Source organism: Carettochelys insculpta, chromosome 4 (assembly GCF_033958435.1).
Source record: "Carettochelys insculpta isolate YL-2023 chromosome 4, ASM3395843v1, whole genome shotgun sequence".
NCBI classification, from domain to species: domain Eukaryota; kingdom Metazoa; phylum Chordata; order Testudines; family Carettochelyidae; genus Carettochelys; species Carettochelys insculpta.
The window spans coordinates 137970446-137996395 of NC_134140.1; the positions used below are offsets into that span (position 1 = coordinate 137970446).

General features: G+C 43.9%; 1 protein-coding gene across 1 annotated transcript in view; it reads right to left on the reverse strand.

Moving 5' to 3' along the window:
• The window catches only part of POLR2B (RNA polymerase II subunit B), a 32596-nt gene that overhangs the window by 4179 nt on the left and 2467 nt on the right, over positions 1-25950 (reverse strand). Inside the window, exons 2-17 of the mRNA XM_074993924.1 lie at positions 25600-25672; positions 24812-24962; positions 22443-22555; positions 21922-22141; positions 20171-20329; positions 17215-17379; positions 16027-16223; positions 14340-14459; positions 13661-13847; positions 11764-11907; positions 11344-11483; positions 11149-11260; positions 10718-10872; positions 10227-10425; positions 9912-10080; positions 9482-9578 (exon numbers count right to left, since the gene is read on the reverse strand). Coding sequence (XP_074850025.1) covers positions 9482-9578; positions 9912-10080; positions 10227-10425; positions 10718-10872; positions 11149-11260; positions 11344-11483; positions 11764-11907; positions 13661-13847; positions 14340-14459; positions 16027-16223; positions 17215-17379; positions 20171-20329; positions 21922-22141; positions 22443-22555; positions 24812-24962; positions 25600-25672 — 2401 coding nt within the window. The remainder of the gene's footprint in view (positions 1-9481; positions 9579-9911; positions 10081-10226; positions 10426-10717; positions 10873-11148; positions 11261-11343; positions 11484-11763; positions 11908-13660; positions 13848-14339; positions 14460-16026; positions 16224-17214; positions 17380-20170; positions 20330-21921; positions 22142-22442; positions 22556-24811; positions 24963-25599; positions 25673-25950) is intronic.

Below are 25950 nucleotides of genomic sequence, written 5' to 3' on the forward strand. Positions count from 1 at the left end.
ACAACTGAAGCCACTTGTTTTGTTTTTTATTGATTTTACCAGAAAGATTCCTACATTTTACGAAAGCTGTGTTTTTTAAACTAATTTTCACCCAAAATTTGGACTACCCAAGGGTATGAAAGTACAGGTTAAACCTGTATAATCCAGCATCTCTTGTCCAGCAACATCCATAATCCATCATAATTTTAATTAGCCAGATGACCACTTACGTGAGTGTAGCCAAGTTTTCCATGGTCCTCTAAAATCTGTTTACAGCCAACAGTCCTGGCTCTCAGTATTCTGTGCTTTATTCGTTATTTACCCCAAACGTCTTCTAAGAGCCCAGTAAGTAGTGCAAGTGCTGGTAATATGCTAGACAATATTGACCTCCCATGATCTGGCAAATTCTCTCATTCAGCACAGGTCAGGTCTCGAGGGTGCCAGACGAGAAAGGTTCAAGCCGTACTGCTTATGTTAAAGTCTGATTACATGAGGTAGATGATACTCATTAATAAATTAATCTAAGTGTAAATATGAGGCTGTCCAATGATGCCATGTAGTGGGAGAGATGCACATCAATGCACATGAGTATGAATAAGCCAGTGTGTTAACTCCTTTATCTTGTAATCCTCTTACTTTTTGGTCTGTTGCTTTTTTCCTGTCCTCGTTACCCAATATTAACACTGATATTTGCCCAGAAAAAGGGGGTGTTTTTATTGCAACAAATTTCACCCATTTGTATTTAATTTTTGTAGTCAACTAGAATTCCCAGCACAACATAAAAACAAATAGCCCTGTGCACAGTACCTTTGGGCTAGGGTTACTGGTAATGACAAGCCAAGCCTGCAAGAATGTTCAGGTCCCAAACAACAAGTTGTTACTTGAAAACTGCCTTATGACTGCTAGAGCAGCAATGAACCCCAAAAGGGCATGCTGACAGTCTCTCAGAGTAAAGCTGTGAGATGCCTACAAATACACTGATGGTCAGTGTGGATGTAAAATCCCATTTAGTTAGTTAACTGGGTTAAACATTAAGTTTAACCAATTAAATGGAGTAGGAAGGCAACTGCCAGTCTGGGCCCACCGCAAATGGGATCCACTCTGGCAAGGCTGGAGCACCCTCCACACCCCAACAGCTCCCACCAGGCCAGAGCAGCCCTCTGCCCAGGAGGGGCTGCTCCAGCTCCCACTGGTTAACTGTAACTAGGAAGCCTCATGCATTGAGGGAGAGGCTTACCAGTTTACCATTAACATCCCTAATGATTAGTGGCAGATGGTGGGGACTCTGGGATCTACTAACTGTGGGAGCATGAGCACCTGGTGGCCGGGCCTCACTCACAAGGCAGAACGACCACACACTCCATCTTGGAACACTATCATACAACGGTGAGGTGGCCTGAAGCCAGGCCAGGAGACAGAAATCAGAAAGTTGACAAGTAGTTGGAGAGTCCCTAAAGAGAACATCCTGACAAGTGGACAGTAAGTCCCCAAAGAGAACAGCTGGGGCAAGTAGCTGGAAGCCCCCCAGAGAGAACATCTTGGTTGTGCAACATCAGAGGGTCCCGGCGGGAGGTTCGGAAAATGACGAAGGACAGAGGAAATCTTGTAACATGTTCTGACAGGCTGGGAGGATAGAAAGCCCAAGTTAGGTAACAAACACTTTAATTGGCCAGGTATCGAACCCCCAGTTAAGAAACAGTATAAAAGGTGATTTAGCAGGAACAAAGGTGTGGGCTCCTGGACACTAGGCGGAGGCTAGCAACTTCCAGTCCAGACAGCAGACCCCGGCCTGATCACCCGGACGTCACCACCACGAAAGGTCCCAACCAAGCTGTATCTCTGACTTGAAGGGCCGCTGTAACGTAGTTGTTGGTAAGATGTGGGAGCACTGGATGTTATTGGTAAGTCACATGTAATTATATACAGCTATATGTAACCTACTGCTTAGCCTATGCCAAATAAATAAATATATATATATAAGACAAGTGTTAAGTAAAGAGAAGTTACTCACCGTAGTAACGGTGGTTCTTCGAGATGTGTCCCCGTGGGTGCTCCACGTTAGGTGTCAGGCTCGCCCCGGCGGCGCAGGTCGGATCTTCCAAGCAGTTTCTGCTGGACCGTGCATGCGCCGGTGCGCGCCGCTCCTGGCCACGTGCGCGATCCGGTCCCCGCCAGTTCCTTGACCAACCGCCTCAGATGCCCCTGCAAAACACTAACAGAGATCTGAAGCGGGGAGGATGGGCGGGTGGTGGAGCACCCACGGGGACACATCTCGAAGAACCACCGTTACTATGGTGAGTAACTTCTTTCTTCTTCGAGTGTCCCCATGGGTGCTCCACGTTAGGTGACTACCCAGCAGTAACCCAAAATAGGAGGTGGGTAATCGGATCATGTGCAGCTTGTCCCTGAGAGGACGGCTGTCGAGAGCTGGGTATCCTCTTGGAATACCCTGTGAAGGGCGTAGTGCTTGGCGAAGGTGTCATGACCAGGTGGATGACCAGGTCGCCGCTCTGCTAATGTCTTTTAGTGCAACGCCCTTGAAAAAGGCTGTTGATGCCGCCACCGCCCTAGTGGAGTGAGCCCTGGGCGTGGCCAGTAAAGGAGTCTTTTTGAGTTCGTAGCACATTTTTATGCAGGATACGATGCGCTTCGAGATTCTCTGCGAAGAGAGACCTTCTCCTTTCGATTTGGGAGCGAGAGAGACTAGGAGTCTATCCGTTTTCCGGAAGGACTTGGTCCTGTCTATCTAGAAGGCTAGCGCCCTTCTCATGTCCAGGAGGTGTAGGCGCGCCTCTTTGTTAGAGTTATGAGGCTTTGGAGAAAATGAGGGTAAAACAATAGGTTCGTTAATATGAAACTCAAAAGAAACTTTAGGAACAAAGGCTGGATGCAGCCGTATGGTTACCGCCTCCTTGGAAAATACTGTGCAGGGTGGCGTTGCCATAACTGCCGCAAGCTCGCTCACCCTACAAGCTGACGTGATTGCGAGAAGGAAGGTCGTCTTTATCGTAAGGAGGCGGAGGGAAACCGTGGCTAAAGGCTCGAACGGTGGTCCCATTAGCACATTAAGCACCAGGTCCAAGTTCCACGAAGGTAGAAGCGGTTTCTGAGGCGGGTATAGGTTTACCAACCCTTTGAGGAACCTGGTAACCATGGGATGGGCGAACACCGTGTGTCCTTCCTCTTCGTGTCTGAACGCCAAAATGGCGGCAAGGTGGACCTTTAACGAGGATAGTGAGAGTCCTCCTCTCTTGAGGTCCAGTAAATACTCTAATATTATGGGTATAGGCACCGAAAGGGGGGGCTAACTGTTTGGTAGAACACCATGACGTGAAGCGAGTCCATTTCTGCTTGTAGGTCTTCCTGGTGGAAGTCCTCCTGCTACTTTCTAGGACTTGCTGCACTTCCTCTATGCATGCGCTCTCTAGGGAGCTGAGCCATGGATTAACCACGCTTGTAGTCGCAGGCCTTGGGGGTGTGGATGCACTATGGACCCCTGGGCTTGCGTGAGCAGATCCGGCGCCACCGGGAGGGGCATCGGTGGACGGTCCGACATGCGCAGGAGTAGGGGGAACCATTGCTGTTGATCCCACGTTGGGACTATCAGGATCATTCGGTCTCCTTCCCTCCTGGCTTTCTGCAAGACTTTGTGGATCAGCACTGTGGGAGGAAATGCGTAAAGCAGGGGGCCCCTCCAGGAGATCGTGAATGCGTCCCCCAGGGACCCCCGTCCCAGTCCTGCCCTGGAGCAGAATCGTGGGCACTTCTTGTTGTGTTGAGTGGCAAACAGGTCTATCTGGGGAAAGCCCCATGCATGAAAAATCGGTCGTAGCAGATCGGGACAGATCTGCCACTCGTGCGTGAGTGCGAAACGCCTGCTCAGCTGGTCTGCCTTCACATTGTGAGTGCCTGGTAAGTACGAGGCTTTCAAGGTTATATTGTTGGCGATGCACCAGTTCCACAACCGGACTGCTTCCGCACATAAGGCACGGGACCGAGCTCCTCCTTGCCGATTTATATAAAACGTGGAGGTATTGTCTGTACTGATCCCAACTACTTTGCCTTGTATATGGTCTCGAAAGTGTCTGCAGGCGTTGAACACCGCTCTGAGCTCCAGTATATTTATGTGCAGTGACTGTTCTGTGGAGGACCACAGTCCTTGCGTCATCTCTTCGCGCATGTGTGCTCCCCACCCTATGTGGGAGGCATCTGTAGTAAGAAAAACCGATACGTGTGGTTGGTGGAAGGGTACCCCTGTTAGCATGTTCTTGGGGTTTACCCACCATTGTAGGGATTTGCGCACCTCTGTTGCGGGTGACGCCACCCTGTGAACGGTGTGTGCTGCCGGTTTGTATACGCTCGCCAGCCAGTGCTGCATGCTGCACATGTGTAACCTGGTGTTCTGTACTACGAACGTCGCTGCTGCCATGTGCCCCAGCAGCTGTAAGCACGTCAGAACCGGCACCGTAGGGCTGAAGGTGATGACTTGCACGAGGGAGCCGATGGCCCGAAAGCGTGTCTCTGGTAGATACACTCTCGCTGTAATAGAATTTATGCATGCCCCTATGAACTCTATGTCCTGTGTGGGGTCTATCTTTGATTTTGCCAGATTGATAACCAGGCCGAGCGAAGAGAACGTGCCTGCTGTGACGCATATCATGCGTAGTACCTCCTCCTTTGAGGCCCCTTTGAGTAGGCAGTCGTCCAGATACGGGAATATAAATACCCCCTGTCTGTGCAGGTAGGCTGACACCACTGCCAAGGTCTTGGTGAAGACTCTGGGGACTGAGGAGAGGCCGAACGGTAGGACCTTATATTGAAAATGTTCTTTGCCTACCATGAACCGGAGGAATCGTCGGTGAGCCGGATGGATAGTTATGTGAAAATACGCGTCTTGTAAGTCGAGGGCTGCGAACCAATCTCCATCATCCAGTGCCGTAAGGATGGAGGTGATTGTGATCATCCAAAAGCGTTGCTTGCGCAGGTACCGGTTGAGGCCTCAAAGATCTAGGATGGGCCTCCAGCCTCCTGTCTTTTTCTCCGTGAGGAAGTATCTGGAGTAGAACCCTTTCCCTTGCAGTTGCTCCGGCACTCTTTCCACTGCCCCTATGAGCATAAGATGGTCTACCTCCTGCTTGAGTCTCGCTTCGTGGGAAGCCTCCTGCAGGTGGTGCCTGGGTGGAGGTCGTGGCGGTGGGAGCGACTGGAAGGGGATCGCGTACCCCGTGGCTATGATCTCCAGCACCCATTTGTCTGTGGTGATCCTTTGCCACTGGTCGTAGAATGGTCAGAGGCGATGGTGGAATAACAGCTTCGGACGACATTGTGCGATGGTAGTGATGGCGCAGCCCTGGATCTGTGTGTCAAACTTGTGGCCTTTGGCCCTGCCCCGAGGACGCACGGCTCTGTTGGGAACGTCGCCTGGGAGTTCTATATTGTTGATGCTGTTGATGTTGCCCGTGCTCGTAACCCCTGTGGTACTGGGGACACTGTGGCTGATACTGGTACCGCCTTTGCTGAGGGTAGTACTTTTTCTTTCTGTATGGAGGGGGGATCGACGATCTTCGCCTGCAGATCCCTCAGTATACCCGATGTTTGGAGCCAGGACTCCCTTCGCATTACCACTGCCGTAGCTGTTGAGCATGCTGCTGTGTCCGCAACATCCAGGGCAATCTGAACTCCCGTCCTCGAGGCCGCGTAGCCTTCTTGCACGATAGCCTTGAGCACCGGCTTCTTGTCCTCTGGAAGTGAGTCCATGAGGGAGGTTAACCTAGAGTAGTTGTTGAAATTGTGGTTCGCTAGATGCGCTGCGTAATTCGCCATTCTCAACAGTAGAGTGGAGGAGGAGTAGACCTTTCTGCCGAACAGCTCTAGCTTCTTGGCATCTTTGTCCGTTCCCCCTGTTTTGAACTGAGACGTTTTTGATCTCTGTTGAGACGATTCTACCACCAGAGAATTTGGTTGCGGGTGGCTGAATAGGAACTCCATGCCCTTCGCCGGCACGAAGTATTTCTTGTCTGCTCTCTTATGAACAGGCGGAATAGTCGCAGGGGTCTGCCGTATCATGGTGGCGGACTCCAAGATTGCTTCGTCAAGCGGTATTGCTATTTTAGAGGAGGTCGGAGGTCTCAGATTTTTAAGGAGCTTATGGTGCTTCTCTTGCACCTCTGCTGTCTGGATGCCTTGCGTGAAGGCCACCCTTTTAAACAGCTCTTGGAACTGTTTGAGATCGTCCGGAGGATGGACGTCCCCCGGGGCCGTAGCCTCATCCGGGGAGGACAGCGAGGAACCGCTAGGGTACGCCTCTCTGGACCCCTCCGGGTCCTGTTGACGGTGGTACATCCGCTCGCTAGAAACTTGCGAGGGAAAATCCCGGGGTTCCAGAACCAACTCCCCCTGAGATATCTGAGTCTCTGTCCCCGTTCGCGATTGCCCTCGGGGATACGGAACCGTCTGTGGGGATCTGTCCCTGGTAGTATGCCTATGGTGTCTATGCCCCACATGATAGGGGCGACCATGGCAACACGGGCACTGCTCCTGGGATGGTGACCTGGACCACTCCCTTGGTGCATACCCCCTACGTCTGGGGGAGCGAGATCTTCTGGAGACCTGGGACGCTGGAAAGACCGATTTGTGATAGTACTCAAATGGCTCGAAGCCCAAGAAGGGCGAAGGTGGTCCAAGCCATGGGGAGGCTGGCTGTAGAAATGGAGATGGGGGCTCCGGATAGGCTAGGGGTGACTCCTGCCTTCTCGTTGGAGTCCGCAGCACGAGCGGAGGGCTCAGAGAAAGCAGCCCTGCATCCCTGTCTGGAGAGGGACTGCGGTGCCGTGTTTTCTGTGCAGCCTTTCCCCTCCCCTGTGGGGGTGACTCCGCCCCCTGATGCGTCGGGGATCTCGGCCCCGTAGTCTGCACCGTGCTCAGCACACTCCTCAGCGGTGCCGCGCGGGCAGTGTCCCCCGGTGCCTGCAGGTGGCGTGCCTGCGTGCTCTGCGCCGCTGGTTCCCCGGGGGTTGGTGCCGCTGTTTGCGGTGCCGCCAGTTCCGGCGCTTGCTTGGCTGCCACCCTGCCAGCGGTGCGGGGCGGCTGTTTGATCATTGGAGGCTGAACCTCCGCCACGTGCGTCTCCGTGCCGCCGCCGATCAGCTGTAGCTGCGGCTGGGGGCTGTGCGCTCCACCCGTCCCGCTCGCTGTTGCTGCCGGCAGGGATCGGGTTGGGGAGATTCTTCTCTGTTTTTGTGCTGATGGGGTTAGGGACGCGGCTTTCCTTTTATGGGCCCCGGAGGGTCCCTCCTGCTGTGGCCACTCCGGCACGTCTGGCTGGAGGGCCTTGTCGAACAGCAGCGTTTTCAGCCGCATTTCCCTGTCCTTCCTTGCTCTGGCTGTTAACTTGGCGCAGAAGGAACATTTCTGAGTGACATGGGATTCCCCCAAGCACCTCATACACTGACTGTGCCCATCAGACGCTGGCATCGCCTCGCGGCACGACTCACACTTCTTGAATCCTGAAGAGGACATTGTGGTGAGTCTTTGAGTTGTTAATAGGGTACTTAGCACCTTCTCTGTGCTTGTTCCCCCCTCGGATAAAGCCTGCCCCGGTAGGAGGGCTAATGGCCCTAGGCTCCTGGCCTCCGGTGCTCCGCTTGTTACTATGATTGGAAGCTGTGAATTCCTTTCCTTTCTTTGTTTTTTTTTGAAAACAACAACCGACTAACTTAATCTAAGACTGAAGAAACTTTAAAACAATTAAAAACGTTAAATACGCTAACTCTGGCCATAGCCTGAGCGGATTCTGTCTGCAGCCGATGGCGGTTAAAGAGGAACTGGCGGGGACCGGATCGCACACGTGGCCAGGAGCGCGCAAGGGAGCGGCGCGCACCGGCGCACGCGCGGTCCGGCAGAAACTGCTTGGAAGATCCGACCTGCGGCGCCGGGGCGAGCCCGACACCTAACGTGGAGCACCCACGGGGACACTCGAAGAAGAATTGTAGTTATAAATAAATGAATCAGTCACTATCGGTAAATACCACTAGCTGGGGCTGTATAGAGAATTATTGGGACTTAGAACAGCCACAGGGCATTGTGGTGTTCACAATCAGAGTGTTATTGTTCCTGGTACTCATAATACTGTGGAAACCCAGGTTTTAAGGTAGATACACTGAATCACATATTGCTGCTACAGCGGTGGGGTGGTCGGTCCCAGGCCATCCACACCCCCGCTGTATCAAACCCCACGCGCACCCACGGGACCTGGAATAGGTCAGCACATCGTCACTAACCATCCTACAAAGAAGAAACTGTGTTATCTCTGTGTTATTCCTGACCACTTTACCCACATTTCAGCCCCCTTTTCCCTTTGCCTACCTTTTCGTTTCCATGTTCTGATGGCATCAATAAGCTAATGCTAATGTACCAATGACACCCCAGTGAACACACATTAAAACATCACATGCACCATGGAGTCATTTAAGACCACTTCTTTCCCCAACACCTATGAAGTACACCTTATCTGCACTGGAGTGCCTTCATTTCATTCATTTTTTTCCCCAATGCTGCCTAACATGCTAGCATATAGATCCACAACCATACTTGGCATTTAAAGTTTCTTTTTCTTTTAAAATGTGCGGGTGAACATAACTGATGCTTGCTTTGGGCTATAAGTATTGATGTGATCCATAAAAATTCAGCACTGCTTCTCATTTCTTATTCTACATAAGTAAACAGAGGTAAAGAAGCAAGCACACCTCTGTCTTTTAGCTCTATCCAACCAAGAGTAGAATAGAATGTGGGTCTAGATGGCCCAAAGACAACAGTAACTGTGTCCATTGCATAATTCAGGTGCAAGTGTGAACACATGGTGGCAGGTCACATCAATGACTATTTGCACCAATAATGGTAACTGTGTTTCTTGCTTTAGAATGTGTGTACAGAGGATTTTCACATATTTACCACTTTCCTGGCTAAACAACAGGGTTATGTTAGGAAGGCCAAATGCCTGACATCAAGGGACTCACTTAACTGACAGTTCAAGGAAGCAGACATCCAAATCCTACTACATTTAATCTACATCCAAACCTGATTCAGTGCCGTGAGCAAGAGCTAACTTTAAAGCAAGAGCAGGAAAGAGATTGGTTGGGAAAGCATAGCACGTGTTTAACCTTGACTCTAATTGTTCACTGGGGCTGTTCCGTTGCATTTTTTGCTGTGGCAGTTGCAAAATTGGGAAGTGACCCTTCTAAGCAAAATAATATGAAACAGAGTAATAATACATTTTAACATACTAGTAACAGTGAACAGTAAAGCAGCTGTTGCAGTACTTTAAAGTGTATAATGTATGACTATGCACTTAATTAAAATCTGTCCAGAGGCTTAAGCAAAACATGTTATGTTCCTTAGACATCTGAATAAAGACTAGGAAAGACTGAAATCTTCAAAATGAGAAAAACCAACCATACAATTGACATGAGTGCTTCTCTACAGTTCTAAGTGCAGAAAATCATACCTGAAAAAACCTCTATCAACAGCAGAACGGTTCATGATGACAGAATCTTCCTGATTATAACCAGTGTATGAAGCAATAGCCACAATTGAGTTGATACCTGTGTATTGCAATAGGAGCAAATGCTTAAAGGACCTACAGCATATACAAGTAGTTTTGTCATTCAAAATAAATTGTAACTCCATATATTTACACTGTTGGACCATTTATTAAAGCAAATCTCCAGTACATAACCAAAACAGAGACCCTGTATTGGGAGAGTATCTTCCAACACCTGATGATGCCCAGATGAAAGGGCACACTAGTGTGAATGACAAGAAGTTACTACTAAACACAATCCTAGTGACTTCTCACCATAATGAATGGCCTTTAAATGTCGGCACTTGTGTACATTTTATGCAATACATTTTTGGCTTATTAATCCACCACATACCTGCTGGCAACTCTCTAAATCGCAAGTACTCCATAGAGCGTGTTGTCACCAGGGGTTTCTGAGGGTAATATAGCACATGGGCTAGTGTATCCATACGAACATGAAAGTTTGTAATATAAACTCCCATAGCCTGTTTACCCATAGCAGATTGGTAAGTGTTCCTAGGAGACTAGGAAGACAAGAAATGGTGTCAAGGGAACATCTATTAAACTTGTCACGCGTACATGCTACATGTTATGCATACCTTTTATTTTCCTTTTGAACTGTATTCAAACCACGTTTATAGGTAAGAGGCAAAAAAGTGTGGCTACTTACCTGGTTGTGATCGGGGAAAGGAATAATAGATGCACATACTCCTAGGATCATGGATGGGTGAATCTCACAGTGAGTGTAAGTTGAACAGTACGCGACTCCTTTTTCCTGCAAGTCATCTGGAGTCATTGCCAGCATCACAGTCTCCTCTTCTAACGTATCGATGTATTCTACTACACCACTGGCCACAAGATCCTGCCAACTAAACAACCAAGCTCTCTCAATGCCTTACTATTCCAAGTCACATTTAATACAAATTTCATCAGTGATGTCAAAAAGCAAGACTTGACTGCAACCACTGACTTAAGATTCAGCACAAGCCCTACTGTGGTTATAAGCAACAATGTAGAACCCACAGAGTAGTCAAATGACATGATTTTAAATACAAAGGTAGCTTGCCACTTCAGCTGACTTCAGGTAAGCCCTGAGAAGCGTACACATCTCATTTGGAAGAAAGAGCCAGACAGCTGTCCTGTTCAGAGGAGACTTCTTACCTGTAGTTGTTATACTCTCGTTCTTTTAGTTGGTCAATATGCCTCTTCTTCAACAGCAGCTTTTGTTTTTCCACAATTAAAAGTGGTCTGCAGATTCTGCCAGCATCAGTATAGATGCGGATTTCTCGCTCCCTAATATCCCTGATCATGGAGACCTGCATATGCAAACAATGACAATTAATGGGTACATGCATCTGAGTCTTCATATGAACCACAGAATGAGTATCAGTGCTCTACTGAGCAGGATCCTGATTTGAAAAAGGGCAGTTTTCAGCCAAATTTTCTTTAAATATGGTTTAGTTACTAAACCTTTGAAGTCTGATCTAAAAGGATTTCCACTTGTTCTCATACCTTGGAAATGTGAGTTTCCATCTACTATATTCCATCCTTCACAGCTAGAATTTACATTAATGTTCATTCAGAAATTTTACCTCTGACACAATGATGTCCATTTGACGACGTAATTTTCTTAGCGTGTTCATCAGCTGTTCTGGATCTTTGTGTATTCCTACCCAGCAACCATTAACAAAGATCTTGGTTGCACTATGAAAAGGAAAACCAGAGAGTTATCTGAAAAGTGGTTTTGAATTAAAACTTTAAAATTATTCAAACTCCTTTATACATACTCTGCAATGGCAGCTGGAGATATTTCTTCCAGATTTTCCATACTCCATTCTTCTAAAAACTCCAGAATGGGAGATGGCTGAGACCCCACAGAAATGTAAGCCATCAAGGCTAAGTTCTTCACAAGTCCTACTGCGTGACCCTAACAAACCAACTCAGATTCAGTAAAAATCAACAAGTCTCTGAAAAGGCTAGAAAGTCACACACACAGAATTTTAGTGGACTCAGACACGCAATTACTTATTAGTTTAAAAAAAAATCCGTCACTGCAAATTTAACTTTAATTTTGAAATATCTGAAAATTATCAAAAATACAACAATTGCATATTGACATACTGCAAAAAAATCTGCAGCTATCAAATTACCAAAATAGAAGGAAGTATGCTTTTTAAAGACATTAGTTTCAATGTAACTTGTGTTACCTCTGGAGTCTCAGCAGGACAGACCATTCCCCACAATGTATTGTGCAGCTGTCTGGGCTTTGCTAGTTTACCATCTCTTCCAATAGGAGAATTCAAGCGTCTCAAGTGGGAAAGTGTGGATGCAAAGGTCAGACGATTTAACACCTACGTATAACAGTACATTTTTAAATCAAAGACACTCAAGCTGTACTTTTCATTTGAAACCAAAATAATTTGCCATTTGGTAGCCTTACTTGTTTAAGAAGTTTGCTACTGCCTAATCTTTATGTCTTTCAATGGAGTAACAAACAGAAGTCTCAGTTCACCTCAGCTCATCCTAGACTAGTGTGACTTCCTGCCCCGTCACCCAGAACTGTGAGCTGCTTATTACTGGTGTTTCTCAGCAAAAGTTAGCTTTGCTGATGCTAAGCTGTGTCAGTGCCCTGACCCACAGTGAACCTTCCTGGTTTGCCTTCCTTGCAAAGTCCGCACGACTCTGCCAGTCCAAACCTTCCCTGTCAAGGAACAGTAAACAAGTCCCTGAGAGATATCTTTCTGCAGCATCCAGTCCCTCTAACTGAACACTCATTGAAGGCTGCCACCTCCAAAGAGACAGAGCATACAACTGCCTGTTAGATTAGCTGGAGCATCACACTTCACCTCACTATAAAAATCACTGAGATAGTTTTGTAATAAAATGAGTTGAACAAGCCACATAGATTCAAGTGATTTCAAGCAGGAGTGGAAATATAAAAGGTAACAAACCAAACACACATTCTGGTGGCTACAGCTTAACCTCAGCAGGTTACAGCTGTAGTGTGAACAGGTTTCCCCTACTGTCAGTGCTCAGAGTCTTTGACCCCTTTGGCTGAAGGGCCCAACTCTCCCAGATTTGGAGAGCTCTGGCCTCTTTTGTCCCTCAGAAGATGGATCCCAAAATGGCTTTCCACCTATATTTCCCTAAACCCATTTAGCCAGGACAGGTGATAGAGCTGCTCTCTCTTTTCATAACCCTTAAGTGGGCATCTCCCTAACTTGCCAAGGTACTCTCCTGGTTTCTGGCCACACCTTGCTTTATTTACATTGGAGACATGGTTTGGCAGGCACACAACATTCCTTTGTCTGGGACAGACTAGGCTTACATACTACTTGCCAAAAACATTTTATGAATATACTTCCAGCACACATCTAATTCTTTATGCACCACCCACACATCACATGACCACAACCACCACCAGCGTGTTACCATTTGGATAGGATGCCTTACATGGCGCTTCCCAGGTACAGATTACGACTGCAGTGTTTTGGGACAATGAGTGTTGCAGGTGATGAGAGTTACCGTGTAGCCAGTTGGCACTGAAGGGCTCCCAGGGTCACAGCTTGTATCCATTTAAGACATTACCATACCGGCAGACGTTGTGTGTGCCTGCGGGCCCTCAGAGACTTCTGGAGTAGGGCTGACACAGAGAACTCTCTTCATCCTTAATGCATCAGCCAACCCATCAGCCCACATAAAAACTCTGATGTGCCAAGTATCAGAGAGGTAGCCGTGTTAGTCTGTAACTTTGAGAACAAGAAGCCCTGTGGCACCTTATAGGCTAACAGATATTTTGGAGCATAAGCTTTCGTGGGCAAAGACCCGCTTCGTCAGATGCACGAGTGGGGGGACTGGGACCCCACTCTTTAAATATCCCTCTGAAACCACCCCCCCACTCATGCATCTGATGAAGTGGGTCTTTGCCCACAAAAGCTCATGCTCCAAAATATCTGTTAGTCTATAAGGTACCACAAGACTTCTTGTTGTTCTCTGATGTGACAGAATCTTAAGGAGTTTTTATACAAGCATTCTGGGTAAGTGGATCAAACCTTTGACGTGACTGGAGCAAAATTAGTCTGAGCTGAGACATAGCTATGTTACCTGAGACACTCCTGCTCTGGCCTGGTGAGCTTTCTTCTGATCACCCCAGTTTCCAGTAGCTAATGAGTACTTTAAACCATCTGATATAATCCTTGTTTTAATTGCCAGCTCCAGGTTAAAATCTTTCCCTCTGTCAATAAATTTCTGTGCATATATTCTCACTTCTTTGAGCAAATTCTTAAACATCCTGTTAAATAAAGCAGAATGATGTAATTGTCAGGAGCCAGGAAGTGTAACAACTAGAACAACATTCTGTAGCAGGTCAATTTAATCACAGATTTATGGGGAGTTCTGGAAAACTGGACACAGGAACCAGGTGAAATGCTTTAGAGGAGTCAAGAGAGCTACACTTTTATACGGATAATGATTCCACTGACAGTACATTCGCAAGAGGAGTTTACGTGCCTTTGGCTGGCTATAGGGCATAAGCCAGTAACTAACTGTCTGGAGTTCAGGGAAGTTTCTTCCTCTGGACAGGTTAATCAATAAGCGTACACAGAGTGTTCTATACCTTCCCCTGAAGAATCTGAGCGGCCATGGTCTGAGACAAGATATCGAAATTCAAACAAGGGTCTGTTCTAGGAGGACAGTTTTCTGTTCCCAACAATTATTACATGAAATCACATCCTTTTGAACACTCAAATAACATTAAATACCTACTATTATTTATCATGCTTACCCTCTGAACAAGAATGCAAGCAACGGCCCTGCCAGATCTAGTCTTTTGTTACCATAGTGATCTCTGTCATCAAGTTCTCTTCTACCCAGAGCTGCCAGTAGTAATCTGTGAACCATGTACCTAAAAAATAAAAACACAACTTACTTTGTATTTTACTTAGAGCCAGACATTCGTCACCAAGATCAGGTAACCATTTACAAGAACCTGGAGTGTCTGTGAATCATCAATCCTAAATCAAATATAATTGTTTCTAAGAACAGACCTCTAATACCAGGTTAATAAACCAAGGACTTAAAAACCCACTGGTTGTTTTAGTCAATACAGACCCTAAGGGAAGAACTTTTTTTTTTTTTTTTTTTAAAAAAAAACAACCTACCCACTTTGGCTTGCCCATTCACCTGGCCAACCAGTTTGCTTTTCCTCTGTCCTGCACCTTCTACTTTATGCCCAAGTTAGTGGGGCTCGTATAAGCCGGGGTGCCACCAACTTGCTGCACTGCAGCCTTGGACTCTCAGTGCAAGGCCTGCCTGCCTGCCTGTATATCATTAGGCACTGAGCAAGGTGATACTACCCAAATAGTTCTAGTGACCAAGACTGTGCTACACACCTTTCAGTCAACCTGCACCACAACTACACTGTCAACTCAAGCAATATATTAACAATAAAGGAGAACCTCAGAGCTATGAACAGTAGAATTACAAACTCAACTGTCAGCCGTGCACCTCATCTGGAACCCTAAATATGCAATCAAACAGCAGCAGCAATTAAAAACTCAGTACAGTAATGTTAAATGTAAACTACTAGAAAAATAAATGAAGTTTTAAAAAAAATTTAACCAGGTAAAGAACCTATTTGTGCTCAGATCATTTAAATTAAGTGGTCAAAAATCAATATTCTTCTTCTGCATAGTAAGGTTTCAGAGCTATATTAAGTTAATGTACAGCGGGAAACTTTTTAAACAACTGTAGCTTTCTATTCCGTTATGAACAATCCCCTTTCCCAAGGTATTTGTAAACTATAACATTCTTCTGTAGTGTCTTTACCTAGGTCACAAACTCCACATTCAACGTAAAATCCAAATTTCTCATTACCTCTGCCATTTACTCTTTTGCTTTTCTCTCTCCTAGAAAGTAAATAGTAACAGAGAGGTAGCTGTATTAGTCTATACTCCAACAAAACAAAGCAGCAGAAATGTAGCACTTTAAAACTAACAAAATGACTTATTCCGTGATGAGCTCTCGTGGGACAGAAAGAAGTGAGTCTGTCCCACGAAAGCTCATCACTGATCAAATTATTTTGTTAGTCTTTAAAGTGTTACATTTCTGCTGCTTTGTTTTGCTAGAAAGTAAAAGCACTCTCAAGCATCCAAAGCTGCAAGGAGTAGGTTGGAAACACACCTGGAAAAAATAACTATTAGTAGAGCCCTGTGCAGATACAAAACTTGTGTCTACACTCGTATTCAGATTCACAAAAATGAACTGGGGATATCCACATCCACAGATGCTAACATAAAGCAGATAGCTACAGATTTGCAGGGCTTTAACTATTAGTATGATTTTTGAAAATTGTGGAAACAGTTCTATTGGTCTTAATTTTCAGAAATATCTAAATGAAATTTTTAATCAATTTTGAATTGACAGCATCCCTTTGAAATGGATGACAAAATTTACAACAAAAACAGACATACCCCAGAAAATAAGCCTTTTTGGTTTCACAAAAGTCACTAACGCCAACATGTGGAAGCATTTCCTTCTGCAAGACTTCTTTTGCATACTTAATTCTTTTCTCTTTGGTAACACCTGGCTTTGCACCTCTGGATCCAATGAAGTTTAATGCAACGTTCTGTTCCTGGATAACAAATGCTTCATCTAAGGAAGGTTTGACCTAATGTACAAAAAGGAACACGAGTCATTGTCTAGGGATAGCTCAGTGGTTTGAGCATTGGCCTGCTCAGTCCTTGAGGGGGCCATCTAAGGATCTGGGGCAAATAGGTCCTGCTGTGAGGATGGGAGACTAGGCTCAGTGACCTCTGAAGGTCCCTTCCAGTTCTGTGAGATAGGTATAGCAGAAGCTGGGTGGGAACCAGATTGATGATTCAGCATTTCAGTTATGTAGCTATCCATGAAAATTATTCTCAGTACATTCTAATTAACTACATTTTACATGAAAATGCAAAGAAGATTTTTTTATTCAAATTAATAAAATTCTCTTATGTAGCAACAACAGATTTCTTAAAGGGGTAGCAAGAAAGTTATTCAGACATTCTAAAATAAGACTAATACAAAAGGGGCAGTGCATGTAGAATTTATTTTCTGAAGTTAAAATTAAGCATGTTTCATTCAATAGTAAAATTAAGTAAGTAGCAGCTTAAATAAAAACTTCATATACTATGTTAATAATAAGTTACCACAATAGCAGTCACTACAGACAGTAATTCCAGACCAGCAAAAGATGAAGAGTTTTGAAGAGCTAATAACGTTCACAGGACTGTCTCATTCAACAGGCTTTTCAAAGTACTCCATAGACAGTGCATACAGATGAGTTTTTTTGTAGAAAACAACTGATACTGCTTCACTGAAACCAGTGAGATTTTTGGCACTGATTTTAACAGGAGTTGGATCAGACCTCATCCATACCCCAACACACACTTTGGTAAATGTACACCTGCCATACTTGTTTTACACAGAGGAATTATTGTGTTAAATAGTTTATGCTTTTTGCATTGGTTAAGATTTAAGTGGTGTGTGAATCTTAAAATTACAAAATGATGGCCAGGATACTTTGAATATAGTAGAAGCAGACAGACTTAAACAGTAGCTCACTTCACACCACCTCATTTACACCATGACTCAGATTATTATTTAATATACATTACCATTTCCATCATCTCAGGATCTTCAAAGTCATAAATAATGTGCTCCAAAATGTCTCTGTCAGACACAAAACCTAATGCACGGAAAACAATAATGATGGGCACTTCTTGTTTAATATATGGCAGCGTGGCTACAATGCGTTGACCTATAGCACTCTTCTTCGCACCCTAGAGTGAGGACAAAGTGGGTTAGTCTTGAACACATTTGATTTCAAACAAACCAAACTTTCTGGGCTTCACATGCCTAGAGTGAAGTACTTATTCCAGAGAGGCAAGGATGGTTTTAGAAACTAAAAAGAATTACCATGTACACAACCATAAATATGATTAGACCTGCCCCATTTCTAATACACTATAATGCCTGTATTCTGGGTGTCCCTAATTCTATAACATCCCTGGTATGGACCCTGGCAAGCAGAGGCAGAAGTGACGCTGTGTGCTCCCACTCCCCATCTCCCCCAAGCAGGGTGAATCACAGCACAGCAATGCACTCTGCTGGTGGCTTTTCCCCATCACTCGTACCAGTGGCAAGGACCAGTGGAGGATGCAGAGCACCAGGTAAATGCCCTAACCCACCTTCCTCAGTGGCCTGGCAAAATCTTTAATCTGGCAAAGCCTGTTTCCTGGAATTGCTGGATTAAAGAGGTTGGATTGTACATCTGTTTTTAAACTATGAATGCCACAGAGCAGCTGCTGAACAACATTCAGCGTCTTATTACAGAGATTACAATCACATACTTCATCTAGTATCTAGTGAAAACCTAGTCACAAATACATATTTAATAGACTATATATTTGACTACCCTCGTCAAAGCAATACATCTGACGGTTTCTCCAGAAAACCCTAATCTTAAATACCATGAGATACTACTTGAAGAAAAACCTCCAAAGAGTCTTAGAAAATTTAAGCCAGTACATAAACCACAAAACTCCGTCATGAAGCCTCTAGGGGTTCCATGCCAGTCCCAAGCCTGAATGAACGAGGAGGGTTGGTCAGATGAATGACCATGTGCTGACTGTGAAAAAACAAATACGAATGAAATCTGACACCAGTACGACTAAATGATAAAAGACATCGGCTCGGATGTTGCCTGAACAAACAAGGTCTGCAGCATCAATCAAGTGATTGGGGAAGGGTCAGTAAGTTGGCTACCAAAAGAAAATTACAACTAACACATATACTATCAACTGGAACATAGAAAGTCTGAACACTGTGAGCGAATGGAAACTTAGAGCAGCTTCTGAAGGAGACGGAGGGATACTGACACGATATACTTGGACTGGCTGATATGCGTTGGATGGCACTGGGAGAGATGTGCAGTTACAAAGTCATCTGGTCAGGGTATGAAACAAAGCATGAGGCAGGGTTGGATTCTTTCTTAGCAAAAGAGCTAGAGCGAAACCAGTATTTCCAAGGAGGAACAAATAAAGAAAAACAAGAGCCCTGGAAATGTTAGACCATGGGAGATATGATTAAATATGGTGGAGAAAGCATGATTCAGGAAATACACCAGCTATGTAATATAGCATGGAAGGAAGGGAAGGCACCTAAGGAATGGACAAGATCTGCGCTAGTGACAACATACAAGGAAAAAAAGTGCATTGGAGCGCAAGAACTACAGAACAACTGCCCTAACGAGTCATCTGGGCAATGTGCTGATGATGATACTGATGGAGAAACTAAGATCACAGACAGAAGAACATCTTGCAGCCAAGCAAGCAGGGTTCAGGAAAGATGGAAGTACTGTACAGCAAATATTGTCATTAAGATGGATAGTGGAGAAAGCTCGATGGACAAACAAGAACATCTGTACTTGTTTTGTTGATTTTCAGAAGGTATTTGACAGTATAGACCAGAAAGTGATTTGGGTGGTGGTGGAGTCCTACTGAGTGGATGGCAGACTGATACACTTGCTGAAGGGTATCAACAACAATGTGGAGGCAGTGGTGAAAACGTGTGGAGAGTTAGGAAGTTGGTTTAAATGAGTAGAGGTACAAGACAAGGACATCTGATATGGCTGAGTATCTTCATCACGCATCTAGAAAGAGTAATGGACAAGATCAAGGAAGAGGTAGAAGGGATATCTGCGCACAGGATAAGAATTAACAACTTGAGGTTCACAGATGATATAGGTGTAATTGAGGAAGATGAAGAAAAGCTAGTGAAAACCATGCAGGTGCTAAACTAGGAAGGGAAGTGCAGACTGATTATGAACATTGATAAAACAAAAACAATGATATTTGGAGATAAGGAAATAGGGAAAAAATATCAGTGTAGATGGGACTGAACTAGAGAATGCAGAGAAGTTCATATATCTGGGGAGCAACATAACGTATGATCTAGACTGTAAAAAGGAAATAGCAACTAGGACAGCGAAAGAAAGCGAGTTTGAAGGTGATGGATAAATTTGGAAAAGCAAAGTGATTAGCTTTGGAATGAAGCTGAGCATCTTGGAAACGTGTATTCAGCAGCATGTCGTATGGATGTGAGACATGGAGGATAACAAAAGAGTCAGAGAAAAGAATTGGCGTTTGAGAGGAGTTGTTATGGAAAGATTTTGAGACTAGGGTGGATGCAGAAGGTCACCAATGAGGAATTACGTAGGAAGATACAGCCAAAAGAGAATCTACTGCAGAAGGTTGTACAATGCAAGTTACAGCTATTCGGGCATATTTGCGGAATGAACACCGAACGAAAAATCAAGACCCTGGTATTTGGCATAATGGACAGTTCAAATAGGAGAGGCAGACCCCACAGAGAATGGGTACGTGATATAGTAGATTGGTGTGGAGCTAGTCTACAGAAACTAAGCCACTGCACGCTGGACAGGCAAAGATGCAAGGAAATAGTGAGAGAGGCATCAGACACCAATGGGCTCTCAGACCATGGTTGATGATGATGATGATGATGATAAACCAAATATAAAATACCCATTATTAAATGATCAGTCATGCATACCTGCCCTCCTCTGGCCAGCATGCTAACCCATATCGTACTTGTTGGTCGAGAGGAATTCTCCAAGCAAGATCTACATTCGCCGGTGTAAGCATACTTTGAATCTTTCTTTGCAAAGACATACACAGTGTTTGTAGCCATCTTCTCTTGAGCAATCAGAACCTGTATGGGAAACAAAAGCACTGTAAGTAATTAGGACAGTGTATGTGCACAGTAAGTAAATATAAACATGTAATAACTGTAAGATGACTAGTTTTTAAAATGACTTAAAACCCATTCCTATTTACTGGAAATCTCCCACTCATGTTCTCACCCAGCTATTAAAATCTAGCTTGTTCTGTACTATCTTTATTAGATGTGCTGTACAACAGCAAAATAGCACAGTATAAAATAGATTATCCAGCATCCCTAGGGAACAGGGGTTCCCAGATAATGGCCCCGCTCAGCTGACCCTTGTGTGAGGGTGCAGGACACAACCAGTCCTGCACACAAGTGCTGGTCGGGGGGGGACGGGGGGGGGGGGGGGGGGGACACCCACTGCCACCAACTGTGGCAGGGCTGCTCCAGGACAGCTGCCCCAAGTGCCTGTTAACAACCAGTTATCCGAGTGCTGGATAACATGACATTTACTATATTTGTTATACTCACCATGTAACTGCATGCATTGTTATTTGGCTAAAGGCTTACAACATGCTAACCTTTAAGGGCATTCTGACAAGCAACTGTAAAAATGGAATCAGAAGATTGTGTTTATTGTGTCTGCATTTCCTTAGTAAATGTGCTTAGTGGAGAGATAAAAAATTTAAACTGCCAGCCACAAGAGTCAAGTTAGGTTCTTTTTTCTCATCATACCAGTAGAGAAGGCTCTGAAGGTCAAATCATGCCCTCATTTACAGCTGTGCAGTCATAATCCCTTCAATGTATTCAGAGGCACAAAATAACTTTGCCAACAATTTAACTGACGAGGCACACGACAGAACAGAATTTACTATAGGTTGTTCCTCCCTGGCCTGGCACCCTCAGGACCCGATTAGGTGAGGTCAGTGCTGGCCCCTCTGCTGCCACTGGCTACTAAGCTCCGCTTCAGTGGCAGCAAAGAGGCCAGTATTGACTGAGTGGGGATTGGGGCAGGGGGACACTTGGGGGAAGAGGCAGGATGGCCATGAAGCCCCACAGCCAGAGGCTAGGAGTACAGCCCCATGGGAGTGCACCGAGTTCCACACACTGCACTCCTGACCCCTGGTGACAGGGCTGTGCAGCCTCTCCCACCTCCTGTCCCTGGCTCCTTCCTGAGCATGAGCACCATAAATGGGCTATTTGAGGCACTCCGGAAACTCTGGGAGGCTGGGGAAGGAATTGCTGAAAGCAGGGCCTGGATTTTCCCCAGGAACGCTCCAGCCTGGGAACACCCACAGGGAGGCTGGCCACAGATGATGCCAGATGACAGAAGTCTGGACTATGGCCCTCCAACCTATGTTTATGCTGCTGCTGCGCAATGAAAGAGTAAAAAGCTGTAAATACTTATTTTATCACTACAAGTACGCAGGACTCAGTTTTGTTGAGATAGAAGGTGTCATTTGTACAACATCAGATGTGGAAACAAAACTATCAAAAATAGCTGAAGTAATATTCCATATGAAAGAGTTTTCTGATTGGTAAAAAGAGGAAGATATCTCACAGTACACAAACTGCAATGGCCCTTGTGGTACTTTCTGTATTTTGTTAAAAACATTCACGTAAAATTGGTTCTTCACCTTTTCTGATCCATTAATAATGAAATAGCCACCAGGGTCAAGAGGGCATTCATTCAGTTCACAGAGATCACGATCAGTCAAGCCATTCAACAGGCAGTATGTTGAACGAAGCATGATAGGAATTTTTCCTATAAAGGTTTTCTGATGCTGTGTCTGTAACTGATCCTCTCCTTCTTTAATAACTGTTTTAGTTATGTCCACATACAAAGGGGCAGAATACCTATGGAAAAGAAAATACTACATGACTATATTGTAACATTACAATAGGACAATGTTTTCTAAATTAGAAAAAGCATAAAATAAAGCAACACTAAAGTTATTCCAAGCACTTATTGATACTGTTAAATTATATTACTTGGAAATAAAGTGTCACTGATCTTTTGTCCTTATTACTCAAGTAATTTATATTAAATATAGAGAAGTAATTCTTCATATTGCAGGTCATAACTAAACTGAGACAAAAGGCTCTTCATTTAGATTGCAGATTTTTTCCATCAACTGCTAAAGGCGCTTTTTCTTACGTAAGATTTCTCAGTCTGGCTTCATTTGGCATCATGGGTGAAGGAGCACCATCTCTCTCCCAGTGCGTAGGTTTGGAGAGATAGATTTGTTCAAACTTCAACAAATACCGTGGCTGAAAATAATCCAAAATATCTCATTTTAATAATCAGAATGGCAAGACGCAACATTCATGAAAGAATGTACAGCTTGTGTAATGCCACATACAATACCACACACACACACACACACACACGAGAAAGGTAATCCCTTTCTAGATGTCTATATACATATACATTTTCTTAGTCATAACTAATATGACTGACAAGGAAGGAATGCCAAATACACACAAAGTCTCCAAGTAATTTGAAGAGTTAATATAACTAAAGAGGAAGAAAAAGTTATTTGGTATTCTACAAAGGGTTACGCACTTGCGTGTGTGATAAAAATTAAGGAAAGGAAAGTTTTAGGAAGAATACCAGCGACAGTTTTGTGATGTTGAAAGCTATAATTTTCAGGCGCAATGACAAAAGCAGAACAGTTTATTCCCAAACAAGACAAATTATGAGAAAAAAAATGTGGTATGGGGCAATCCTGCTCTGGCTTGGGTTACGAAGAGTGGTGGGAGAATCAGATTAACATGCCTAACAGGTCTTGCTCTTCCAACATACTTATTTATGGATTTGTATACATTTGCTCAACACCACATTTTATTGTCTCATAAGATTAGAACATATTACAAAATTATTTTGGCTTCAAGACATAATTAGAGCATTAATATTTATGGGGGCCAGAAAGGAAATATATAAATATGAATTGACAATTGTATTAAAATTAAACTAAAATACAAGAATTTGAAACTTGAAATCACAGTATTTATTTTAAAATATATACTGTAACAGGCATTGAGTAATTTACACTGCTTTATTACTCCCAAAATGGTCTAAATCAGAAGTACATGAAAAAGTACTGCAGGAATTGCTCAGTGGCACAAAGCCACTACTATTTTATTTATGCAAATTTCTATTGTGTATATAATTGTAGCATCTCAATACACCATACACCAGCAAGCGTTAGAAGAGAATTAGACTCTTCGCAACTTCTTGCAGGTGGAGGAAAGGGGAAAATAGGAGTTATATGAAAATGACAAAATGCCAGGCAAAAGCCTGGTGTCAGCACAACAGCATTGCTTTTCTGGATTATCTGGAGATGTTCACATTGCATAAACTCTGGTGGGAGTAATTCTAACCATCCACCAAGTAATAAGGCATTAAACAAATGCCTCTTGGCAAGACAACAGGGTGGAAAACAAAGAGGAAAAATACTTGGACTTCAGTGTACTTCCTTTTGGACACTGTTTATGCCCCAAGTATCTGGTAATGGACAAGGACAGTTGTGAAAAGAAGAAATCTTCATTACTGCTTCTTCAAGAGCTATATTTCAGATCATAAGCTGTTCAGGCTTTCCTACTGGGATTCTCTGTTCCATGACTGACTTCTGACTGTTTCTAAATCTGTTAGCTGTTCAAGGGCAGAACTCAATAATTCTTTTAAGATACTTAACAGTTTGCACTGGCTGACTATAGCTTAACATTAGCAATTTATGAGTGAAAAGGCTCTTCCATTCCAATCCCAATTATGAATAAGCTATGTCTTTTTCAGTACTTTGCACCATATGAAGGAACATTTTATACTTGGCTCTGAAGTTTTGCTTTAGTTTCCATATTAATTTTATTTGTACTACCACGGCATCTAGGAACCCTAGTCATGGACACAGATCCCATTGTACTAGACCTAAAAGACAGTCCCTCCACTACAATAGACTTGCAACCGAACTAGAAATCTATTTAGTTTTTTCTCCGTGGGAGGGCAAGTACCTTTTGGTTATTAAAGCTTTTTTTAAGGTCTTCATTTTGCTCCAACCACCTTTATGAACTGGGTACATAAGTGTAACATTCAATTTGCCTTAACTGAAAACAATGTTTAGAAATTAAGTTCCGGAAGTGTGAAAATGGCTTTCTGATCACATGTAGCACATTATGCCTCTGGACTTAAGGAATGCAATTTGGTAACGTGCCAAATGAGAACAGTGGAGCTGAGACCTAAATATCAGATGCTGAAAATTTTTGCACATGTAACAGGAAATCACTGAAGTTTAAAAATACTGATGTTTCTCACCCTTGATACACTTCGTCACAGACATGCTGTTTCTGCCATTGCTTTAATGACCCATTCTTTAGCTAATGCACCTGCTGGTACATATGCATTCCTTTTCAGATATATCATGCACTAATTAACTGGATCTGCTGCTGCAGCCTTCAGCTACTCAACTGTGATTAGAACCCCCAGCACATTTTTCACATTAATTCCATTAAAAAGAATTAAACTCATACCGGCTCTTCAACTTCCCCTGTGGCATGCTGTGCTTCAGCTTGTAAATCAATAGGTGGTGCGTCTTCTACAATTCTCTGCACAGACATCTGAATGAATTCATCAAAAGAATCCAGCTGTTGTCGGACCAACCCCTTCTCATCAAAATAGGAGCTTAGGGAAAAAAAGGCATATTCAGTTAATCAACGAACATGCTCAGTTCACACATTCATAAAATGTTGTCGTATGTTTAAAAATTCAAGGTAAGCATACTATAATCAATCAAAACTCATTATTGCGACATGAATTATATTTTTTCTTGTTCTCATTTCACAGCACAACGTTCAAATACAATTGCTCCACATAAACTTTCAAAAATAAGCAAATATTTATGTCCAGATCTCACAACTTTGTTCCCAATTCAACCGCACATAAAACGTTTTGGAATCTGGACTTACAAATTTACTGCTAAGAATGATGCAACACTACACGCACAAGCAATAATGGTAAATATTGTGGTGGTGTGGAATTTGCTAAGAAAAACCTTTCAGATTGTCTGGGAAGGCATTGTCTTTCAAAACCATTGGCCTTCGGCCATTTATACATAAGACAGTGGTCTAAAAATCTTGTATTCTCTCTTTGTTTACCGTTCTTTCATTCTTAAAGCATTTATGATTTTGGATGCAATCGTAGTATTGTCATCACACTGAGTTAATACTAATAAACATTAGACTTCTTTTTTTAAACTAAGAGTAGCTTTCCTGATTATTCTATGATTCTTATCAAATTTTCTAAGAAATAGTAAAGTTACCTAATAACTATCCAACATGCTTCTTGCCATAAATCTGGAGTGATTTCATCATCATCTTCATCATATTGCATATCTGCCAAGAAAACAGAACATACAGATCAGTTTTTCAGTTCATTCATGTTTTCTTTGGCTGTATGTAGCTTCTAAATACCCAATGGCTGTACACACACTATTTTTCTGCAATCTAGTGAACTTAATAAAACCTGTGAAAGGGATAACAGTTGGCCATGTTCATAGTTTTCCCGTCTTACTTACACCGTAAGCTCCTTGAGGCAGGAACCATCTTTTCTGCCTGTATTTGCAGAGCTCTTAGCACAATGGGGTCCTGGTACATGTCTGGGGCTAGCAGGT